At 39.2% G+C, this 11,006-nt stretch overlaps 1 protein-coding gene across 4 annotated transcripts in view; it reads left to right on the plus strand.

Moving 5' to 3' along the window:
* The window catches only part of celf4 (CUGBP, Elav-like family member 4), a 78,496-nt gene extending 71,345 nt beyond the window's left edge, over positions 1 to 7,151 (plus strand). For 2 of the 4 annotated variants that reach the window (XM_046384404.1, XM_046384406.1), the window contains exons 10-14: positions 256 to 318; positions 703 to 783; positions 2,119 to 2,262; positions 3,361 to 3,554; positions 5,976 to 7,151. In XM_046384404.1, coding sequence (XP_046240360.1) covers positions 256 to 318; positions 703 to 783; positions 2,119 to 2,262; positions 3,361 to 3,488 — 416 coding nt within the window. In that variant the 3' untranslated portion in view covers positions 3,489 to 3,554; positions 5,976 to 7,151. The remainder of the gene's footprint in view (positions 1 to 255; positions 319 to 702; positions 784 to 2,118; positions 2,263 to 3,360; positions 3,555 to 5,975) is intronic. The other 2 variants (XM_046384407.1, XM_046384405.1) reach the window with 2 other exon arrangements.
* The last annotated feature ends 3,855 nt before the right edge of the window (positions 7,152 to 11,006 follow it).

The raw sequence follows: 11,006 nt of genomic DNA on the forward strand, positions 1-11,006 counted from the left end.
CTTTTCTTCTCCTGTCTTCTCTCCATCGCCTCTCCTTCCATCCCTCCTCCCTCTCACCCTTGTTATATATTACTCTCGCCTTCCTCTGTGCCCTCTCCTCCATCTACATTCTCCCTCCGTCTCTTTCTCTCTCTGCTTCATCTCTTTACCCGTACACACATACACACACACACACCTCCATCCATCCATGCTCCCCTCCATCACCTCCTCCTCCTCCTCCTCCTTCTTCTTCTTTCTGTGTCTCTGGTGGAGCAGCTCAAAGTCCCACTGCAGCTGATCCTCTCCAGCAGGCTTACACAGGAGTCCAGCAGTATGCAGGTCTGTCTGTCACTCTCACAGCAGCACTGATCTGAGTGTGTTAGTGTGTGTGTGTGTGTGTGTGTGTGTGTGTGTGTGTGTGTGTGTGTGAGAAAGAGAGAGAGAGAGAGAGAGAAAGGGGGTGGCAGAGGGAAAATTTCCTTTGTTTGAATTTGAATTTTGATCGTGTAACATCAACTGTTACAGTCTCACAACATCAATTTGTTGTATCTGTTGTGCTCAGTGTTGGGGTGCGGCACATAGACTCTATTGGCTGTTATCTGATCGATTGGCTGCTGTGTCCCTGCATATATCACATTGTTTGTATGTATCTAAGTGTGTGTGTGTGTGTGTGTTCTAGTCATGACTGTTATCTGATCCGCACTGTGTGTATGTGTGTCTCAGCAGCCTACCCTGCTGCATACGGACAGATCAGCCAAGCCTTCCCCCATCCTCCACCCATCATTCCACAGCAGCAACGAGAAGGTAACACACACACATGCATTCACTGCTAAATATTCATACATGCTGCTAACATTTACTCAGATTTACTTCTGTGTTCGACCTGAGTCTGCTTGCCAGGATGCTGCTTGGAATAAAAGACCCACGTTTAAAAATATCCAGGCAAATCACGGTCCTCACTTTGTTCTCAGGCCTGATTTCACCTCTCGCCAGTCTGTCAAAAGGAAAATATTCAGCATACTCAGTATCAGTCTGGATTAATTAGAGAAGACTGACTATCTTGAACCCTCATTTCTCATCCTTTCAAAACAGTCTAAGGACGAGAGGATAGGTTTTAGATTAAAAAATAAAGTAAATGAAAAATACATAATTAGAGTGTGAGGTTATGATTTGCTGGCTGTCGGGAAACTAACTTAACTACCATTACTGAGCTTAAAACCAACTCATGAACTCAATGATCCCCAGGTTTGGGACACTGATGCTTGGGACCTTACTGCCCTCTTGTGGAAAATAAACCAAACAATGCAAGTCACTGTACAGCTGTGGCTTCCCATAGGTTGCCGTTAAAGCATTTAGCAGTGGTCTCATTTGGGGATCTGAAGATGTGAGTTTTCCATTACAGCTGAAAATGTCCAACAATCTGGGCGCCCAAAACTACTGTCAACCGACAACTGCGTCTTGAGATAAACTGCTCTGCGCTCGTCTGTTCTTTTTAATTCTTTAAGTGTCTTAAAGACCACCAACTGCAGATACATTTGTGAGTCCTGCAGGGTTCTTGCATGCTCATACATGGTTTGCAAGGGTTTGTTTTGATCAGTCAAACCTCACAAAATTGACAGGAGAGGAAATAATCTCTATGCAAATTTGGTGAATCTAGATTTTGCTTTATTGGGAGATAGGATAAATTACCCAGAACGCTTTCATAAACCCCAATGCGACATCTCTAAATGTCTTGTTTTGTCCAAACCATCTGTCTAAAATCAAAACATGCTCCTTATACTATCGCATAAGACAAAGAACAAAAACAACCGAGAAGCTGGAACTAAAGATGGCGATTGGCATATTTGCTTGAAAAATCACTTTTAATCGATCATCAAATTGTCGCCAATTATTTTTGCTGTTGACAGCTAATCAATTAATCAAGTAATAGTTTCAGTTTTAATGTGGTTTATATAACAGCAGAAATCATAATAAAAGGGGGCCTTTATGTAAACCTCACAAAGTCTCCTCTTGCTGCAGTCAACCTTTTATGCTTCTTTTTCTTTATTGGTCTCTTTTTCTCTGACCTTTGCCCCCCCCCCCCCCTCCTCTCTCTCTCTCTCCCTCTCTCTCTCTCTCCCTCTCTGTGTCCATGTGCAGGACCAGAGGGTTGTAACCTGTTCATCTACCACCTCCCTCAGGAGTTTGGGGATGGAGAGCTGATGCAGATGTTCCTGCCTTTCGGTAATGTCATCTCCTCCAAAGTGTTTGTGGATCGGGCGACAAACCAAAGTAAATGCTTTGGTGGGTAAAAATGACAAAACCAAAAGATTATTGGTTATTTATTCTTTTTTACTAATCACCTTCTTTACCGCAGTCAACACCCCCTTTCCTAACCTCTCAACACCCCTCCCTTAAAAGAATGAAAACAAAGCACTGGAGAATTTCTCTTCATTTGTGCAAAAGTTGGTTGTTACAAAAAGAAAGAGCAGGAAATGAGTGTCTGGATTTTTCTATTACTCATTAAATCTGTATTCTTTTGTTCTGGTTAATTTCTTATTTGAAATATATAAGCTGTTATAACGCTTACATCAGTAGTCAAACTGATCTCGATGGACATGAGCTCTGTTTTAATGCCATATTTACAGTTACCTTGCTATTATGTTCTTCATGACATATGACACAAATGCTGACTCTCAGTCTCTAAATTGCTGTTAAAAAAGGCAACACAGGCTAAGAACAAGCAGTTGCTCTAGCATGCAGAGATAGAGAGCTGCTGCCACACTGTATGAAACTGACAGCACCGTTTAGCAGAACGTGTAATTATGTGGCAAATTATAAACGGATTGTGGAGAATATTTAATGGAGAGTCCGTCAGGTGCAACCTATTTGCTAAGCAGCTTTTGCTCATTAATACAACACATTAATGTTGTATTATTCATGTTTCAATTTTGAAACACAGGTTTTAATTTGTGATTCGATGCCTTTTCACTTCCAAGTGGAATTTTAAAAACCAAAACTCAAGAACTGCACAACCATGTTGATGTTTTGGTTTTACATCCAGTCACCAAGTTCAGACTTTGCATTCTTGTAACTGTGATCTATTGTTGTCTATTGCTGCATGCCAGTTAATTTATTAATACTCATAAAGTACTGCATCGTATACTTGAAGTATTTGTAATATTAATGCTTACAACTACTAGTGCAGTGTTTTGTGAACATTAATTGTGTTTAATTTCATGCACTGATGAAAGCATTTCATTCTTATTGTTAAGCGTTATTTTCATACATACATGTAAAAGTTCATCTTATTGAACGCATCCTCATTAGGCAGTCCTCTGTAACCCCACACTGTCCTTGCCTCTTCATCTAACCACATCCCTATTTCGGCATTTCCCCCAGGGTTTGTGAGCTTCGACAACCCAGGCAGTGCCCAAGCTGCCATCCAATCAATGAACGGCTTCCAGATCGGCATGAAAAGACTCAAGGTTCAGCTGAAGAGGCCAAAGGACGCCAACCGCCCCTACTAGCCCCCGCCCCAGCCAGCCACCGCCACCCTGGTGGCCGGGGCAGCCGTCACACACGGGGAAAGACAGGTCAGACATCGACTTGACTGGAAACGGTTGTTGTCTCTTTGGTTTGATAGGTGATTAACTGAACCAGTGCATGCACATCCACTGCATATTATATTGACGAAAGCTCAAATGGCAAGCCCATTTATGCCACCGCCTGATGTCGTTTCAGTAACCTTTCAAAAATGTCATAAAACATTTGCAGATGCCTAATAACTAGCTGATCATCTGGAAATTGCTTGTCAAGAATAGTGATGGAGTTTTACTCCCTTGTTGATGGTTCAAGTGCACATTTGTAAATGTTATTCCCAATTCATTATGACTCACTTGCAGTAATCTCTAGAGTTTAAAGACTGACGGTATGTTAAGGATAAAACATTTGAAATACGTTGTGTTATCATTATCACAATTTTATGAAAATACAGGTCGTCTTCCATGCCACTGATACACATGTTATAGTCAGTTTTCACAGCTGTCTGAAACAAACAGAGCTGTAGGAGCATTTACACGTAGCCTCCACTGTTTGCAGAACAGCCTTACAGTAAGTGACCCTCTATGTTACCCTGTAGGTAAAAGATAATTGGTAAATGGTTCAGTGTGTTGCACGGGGAAAGAATTGCTTCCAAGGGAGAGGCATTTATTACCCCTCAGGCGGGTAATTGTGCTGTTCCTCTTTGTCTCCTCCCTTCATCTGTGTGATGGAGAGTTTAGGCTGTGTCGTTCATTCACCACTGATGACTTCATTCAAGGACAACTTATCACCCACTCACAAACTAACTGAACCGTACCAGACGGTGTCCCGAGGCAAATCACTGCAGGAAGAATAGTGCACTTTCATATGAACGTGCCACAAAATATGTGCCACCATTACTTTTGCTATAAAAACATTTTCTACAAAATGCCAGAGAAAACATCTTTTCGATTTCCTTTTTTCTTTAGCTGAGGTTGACAGTGTTTGAATTTCAACTGGTAGACAAGCATTTTGTTGTTTTGCACCCACTTTTACTATTACCGTACTTCATTCAAATATAATAATGCACTATTATCAGACTGATGAGTTCATGAGTCAGCACGGCGAGCTGCAGTACACCTTAAATTCTAATGACACCGAAGGGTTAAGGTGTGTCCTGATTAAAACCCCTTCATCATTTCATGAACAAGATCAAACAGTTGGATTTAAATAAAAAACAAAACTTAATTGTTTATGACACAGGAGATAGCAACAGCGTCACTGTCAGGGAGCGAAATTAATTCACTGCAGGAGAAGCACTGATTTGTTTTCAAAACTGTCTCGGCAAAATTATCTTTGTTTATCCATACCAGAACTCAGAGTAATAGTGCCAGCAATGATGCTTTAAAGAGGCATGTGTCTTATAATTATATTCCACTAGTCTATCTACATAGAAATACAGCGTGTCTCAGCAGTAAACAAGGACACATACGGACTGTTATGACAACTTTAAACATGGTAACTGTAAAAAAATTAAAAAACAAAAAAAAAAAACAAAAGTATGTTAAATACAATTATTTCCCCACATGAACCTTTTTTTTTTTTTTTTTTTACATTAATGTTGTCTCTTGTGTAATAAATGTTTGTTTAAGTGGAAGGGGGGGGGGGGGCGCTACCCTGTCTGTTTGAATTGTCTAATAGTCAAGGAATCCAAGTAAATAAACAAATTTAAAAAACACCAGACATGAAAACACACAGCTTCCTAGAACACACAACTGCCAGTCAAGTGTAATTTTAGCAAAACTGTAGCCAACTTCAAACTACGAATACTAGGATCTACAGCCAAACTTGTGGTTCTGTGATGCAACGCTAACATGCTGATATAGTCGTTAGCATTAGCTAACATTGGCTAGTTAGCAGAAAACCGCTGTAGTAGTAGTAGAGTTGAGGCTGATGGGAATGTTGTTAGTTTTGCTGGTATTTTTTCAGAAACCAAAATCAAAACCTGATGAAATGTTGATGAAAAGTTATTACAGTTCATTTTTCAAATGGCAGCTCATCCAATAGTAGTCAAAAGAATTCACTTAAAACCACAAAAGTAAACCTCATGGTGGCGCTAAAGGAAAAGTCTTGGGATCACGAAAGTCCCTGAGAAAACCCCCTTGGACAATGGGTGTTTGTACAAAATTTTGTCCAAATCCATCCCGTAGATGTTGAGATATTTGATGGATCAAGTGAAAACTTTGACCCCCTCATGGTGCAACATGAATAGTCAGGGTTTGATCTGAATCATTAGGATTCACACAAAACCCAATGGAAATCAATGCATAAGTTGAGCCATGTTGCTGGCATGGCTAAAAATGTCCCAGTCCCTAATCTCATATGCTTTACACAACTGCAACGTGCATGAAACCCCACTCGTCGTTTTCTTTATTATTTTAATAATAAACACATTGCGTGACTCAAACAGTTTCCATTTCTCCTGTCGCTTGCAGGTTTTGTTGAGCTGAATCATATGTTGACTTCTTGCTACCCGCCGCTGAGTGCAAATTCAACATCTGGACCACTGAGGCTGCTTCGGAAACAGAGGAGAGAGAGAGAGCGAGCGATGACCGAGTCAAGGACACCTCCTTTTGGATGTAAAACTTTGGAACTCAGAGAGAATTTGTACCAGCCTGGTTTGCCCCAGGACCTTTTTCCTTCTGCACACATATACACACCTCTTTCCCCACAAAAACCTGCTTGAATGACAGCTACCGTTTCTGGACCACAAAAAAAACTTTTACTTGAACAATGATGGGGGGAAAAAAGTAAAAGAAACTACATCTAACCTACTTACAGTGACCAACCCCACTGAACTCTGAAAAGGAAAATGGATGTCAAGAGTCCAACAAGAACAAAACTTCTCATAAACTGAACAGAGGATTGCCGTAGGAGATATTTCTGAAATACGGTTCGAGTTCGGGGCAATTGACTTTTGAAGACCAATTTATAAGACTTGAAACAAGAAGTGACAAGAAATACTCGAACTTAAGTAGGGAATGTGATATTTTCAGGACACAAATTGGCGTCGATTTGGGACGGCCATCTTTAGCTCGGAGTGCCTGTCCGTTTCCAGGGGATACCGTTGCCAAGGAGAGCCATAGCAACGGTCTCCAGGAAGTCTTACCTGTCATTCCTTAGTTGTTTTAGGGACCAAAAGACCAAACATTTTTATTGCTGAGGACTTGTAGCTCTAATATACTCGGACCACTGCATCTCTTTCAGTCAGTGTTAACTGGTTGAGGAGTTGCACTTAAAAGAAGTGTACATTTCGAATATATACAACACATGTATATATATACATATATATTGCTGATATGCTTTTTGAATACAGGCAGAACTATTTCAGATGACCAAATGGGGTCTCTCACTTCGCTAGTTTACAATTACTCAAAATGTTTATTTTTTTCTCTTCTCATTTTGTCTTGGGAGGGATGGCGAGTGCATGGGAGGGGCTGCTCCGTATCACAGCCTTATCTTTTTTAACTTGACATCCTAACCTCATAGATAGAATAACATCAGAAACGTTTGAAATATATGAACTTGTTTATATTTGCAGTACATATATATGTATAACAAGCATTCAAGCAAATGTATTCATATATACAGTATATATGGATAAATAGATATTAATCACAAACAAATATATGTATTTATATGCACATATTTTATATATGTGTGTCTGTATATAGAACGGCTACTGACTATGTTGAGCTGTAATTTTTTGTAGATTTTAGCTGGAGTTTGAAACATTGCGCTGCTTGGGAAGAATCGCAAATCTGGCAGCTCCCAAAACTGCAGGCATTCCTATCTCTGATTACCTATATGCTGACACACAATATATTGCTAAAAGATACATGTGTGAGATTACACATATGGTGTAAATATTATCTGAAAATGCAAAAAGCCACATTTCAGTAGCAGGCTTTAAGAGAATCAGGCTAAATGATTTTAGAGGAAAAGGACAATTATCTTCGACTCTATTCCAAACATATCTTTTGAGCTTACACACACACACACACACACACACACACACACACAAACACACACACACACAAACTTCTCTTTGAAACTTGAACCAAAATGAAAACGTCTCGCAACCCTTGCTCTCTTTTGCATTCAGTAAAGTGCATGTAGCGTATGGGCTGTCACCATGTCAAGGTGTGCCTTGTCACCTGCAGAATCTGCCATCAAGCACTGTGCTCTCAGAAGACAAAGAAAAAAAAAACTGAACACACACTACCGCAAGCAGCCAACGCGCTATTATGATGTCAAAACTACAGCCAGATCCATATCATTTCTCAGCCATGTAGAGAGCTTCAGTGCATGTCTAATATAACAAACCGTCCAACCACTGTCAATCCACCAATGTCTTGGAGAAAAAAAAATGCATTTAGAACTAATGTAGACTCACGTGATTACACTTCAGATAAAAGCGGGCATTAGGTAACCTGTTAGCACAGGTGCTAACTATCAAAGCTGTGTGCAGGACTACGTTCCACTGCTTGGAGTCAAGACTAGGGTAACGTTCAGGGTTACGACTGACATGACTTGGCTTGAAAGGAGATGGTTGTGTAATATGTTATAAATATAGTGCTGGCTTCCCACTGAACAGAAGAAGGGAGGTTTTATATACTTTCCCATCCAGCAGTTAATGTGGGGATCTGTGACGGTGATACCTGACATGAAGCATATCCTTTAGAAGATGTTATATTGCCTTATGTCACACGTCCACATACAATTAAATACAAACATAAAAGCATAATGAAACTGTAAAGTGAAGCAATAAGTGCGAAAAGCCATTAACCCATTACAACTACGCTATCACTGAGGCTGGTTTCATATTGCTTTAGCATACAGTTTCTCATAATAGTCTACAAAAAAATTGTATGAACACCTACAATATACCTGCAAAAGGTCAACAGACTTGGATTTATTGGATCCTGCATCCAACACATATTCAGCTGGTGGAGATTACTCAATGAATATTTATATACATGAATATTTATAAGGCTATATGACACTTTGGAAGACAATGCTTCCTGTTGGGTGCTGTTACTAGTTTTTCCCTATAAACTGCTCATAATGACGTTTCCCCTGGTGTCTGTGTCTAACCTTTTTAGCAGATTGAATAATTTAACATTTACCTTCCAAATTCCAGTGAGGCTAAAAGATGCCACTACACATCCCAGGATCACCATTGTTTGTGTGTGCCACATAACAACTCCTTGAGCACAGCATACAGTGCGAGCCAGATGACCATCACACTCTGGCAGTGTCCGCGGTTGGTTAGTGTACATCCACCTGAGCTGCCTTTGAGCTAACAACAACATCTGAAGCTAAATGTCATATGTCTGGTATCCCTGATCGCTACACTGTGTGCCCTCATTGACTGCCCCCCGCTGCTCTGAGAAAATTGAAAACGGTGTAAACACGGTCTGCACTTTTATAAAGGTTTATTTGAGCAATCACTCATGTCTTTCACCGAGCCCGTGTTTTCATGTAGAGTGAAATAAGGAGAGGGGAAGCAGAACGATGGGAACTAGAGTGCCAAGCACTTCTTCTTCATTTGCTCCAACGTTAAGCTGCAAGTTTACATGAGGAAAAATAAAACAAAGTTTAGTGGTTCAAAAACAAGAAACAGAGCAGAAGTTTGAATATAAATATATATATATAAATATATACATAAACTGATGAATATACTGTAAATTGTTTCTTTTTTTGCTCTGTTTTCCTCTGTACATAGGTTTGCATATTTTATAGGACTTTTACTTCTATCTACAAGGACTGGATAAAGTACTTTAAATACTTAAAAAAAAAATATATGAATGAAAACATGATAATGCTCAGTAAAACCAGGTTAAAAAAAAAAATAGTCGCTAGGATACGGTACAAACTGTAGGACCTGACCAAGGCATTTATCCAGAATACAGTCAGGGAGAGCATTGACCTCAGTTAGAGCTTACACACACATTGACCTATTTTATAAAAAAAAAAAAAAAATACTTTGATGGGTTCTATTCATTTATTTCTTTGTTTAGATATTTATTTATAAGTCATGTCTGGGATAGTATGCATGCTTTCATGGCATTATTTTTCTATTAGTTGGTACGTGACCAAATAGTTTTTATATGACATGCGTGGGCCATTGTTGTGGTCCACCGGTGATCATTGTTCCTGTCTACAGGACCATGCCTTCAGCACTTCTTTGATGATGGAGAAAAATGCTCCAATTGACCAAGTGATGTCAAAGACAGATTTTAATCATTTATTTGTGTTTATTTATTTATTTATTTATTTGTGTTTCTGTATTTATTTATTCATGCTGTTTGATTCAAGATCTGAGCTCTATTATTGCCACTGATTTCTTTGCTTGTAAGCGCTACTTTGCATCACCACATCGCAAACTGCCACTTTTAGTACTGTCAAAATCTGAATTTAACTATTTCAAAGAGTGACTTTACATTTCCTGTTTGCCTTATGTATGTTTGTAATTATAAATTCACATTATCCTAGTTAAAAAAAAAAAAACTTAGCTTTGTCAAAGGTTAAGATTCTTGTTAAGATTGTTAAAAAGATGCCCATTGGAACAGTCGTTCATTTTGAGTATTATTTCCTTCCATTTTGTACATCTAAACAAACTGGAAAAATAGGGGTAATTCCCAGTTGAACACTCTTCAAACCAACTGTTCAATGAGATATGTAATCACGACAGAAGATTTGCCTCGAGCTGCTAACATGTAGCGTAAGGAGCTAATGTCTGATGAATTGCTAGTCATTGATTAACCGCTTGCATAAAATACAACTTTTGATTTTTAAAACTTTATTCCCCTTCTCTTATTTTTCCTACCCTGTTTTGTTTGGCAGAGCTCTGATCTTGTTCAACTGATTCTGTGTTCTACCAAGAGCAAAATTCAATGAAAACTGCACTATCTCATCAAAAAATGTTAAGTTACTATCATTTTTTTTTTTCAGTTCTGTTATCAGTGTTTTTATTTCTAAAGCTCAGTAGTATTGCTAGAATCTCATTTTACTTCATATGGTGTTCAAAGTATTCTGGAAATCTATTTCCCTATTTCAGCACATATGGAGGGTGGGGAAATGAATGTTGCATATTAAGCTTTGCCAGGTTCCTAATGAGCTCAGCTTCTGATTGGGCAGTGCGCTTTAGGCTCCCGCCCCCGTCTCGCCAGACTGCACCATTCTCTGGTCCCCTGAACTCATTTTTGTAATTTTAAATGAATGATGCGTCTCAGCTTAGCCCAATAATAAAGCACAGTCTAGAATTAAGTGTCCTGTGTCGTGTCATAATTCATCGTGTTATGAATATTAGATTACCCACACAAATTACATCGTTACTCCATCTAAGAAGTTGCATTCGTCTGTCAAGAGTTTATCGGAAAAAAAATTCTGGGAAATTTTGTAGGCATATTTAATGTTGGGTGTGAACAAGCCACTATATACTAGATATTTATAGGATAATT

The sequence above is a fragment of the Scatophagus argus genome, chromosome 3 (genome assembly GCF_020382885.2).
Source record: "Scatophagus argus isolate fScaArg1 chromosome 3, fScaArg1.pri, whole genome shotgun sequence".
NCBI classification, from domain to species: domain Eukaryota; kingdom Metazoa; phylum Chordata; class Actinopteri; family Scatophagidae; genus Scatophagus; species Scatophagus argus.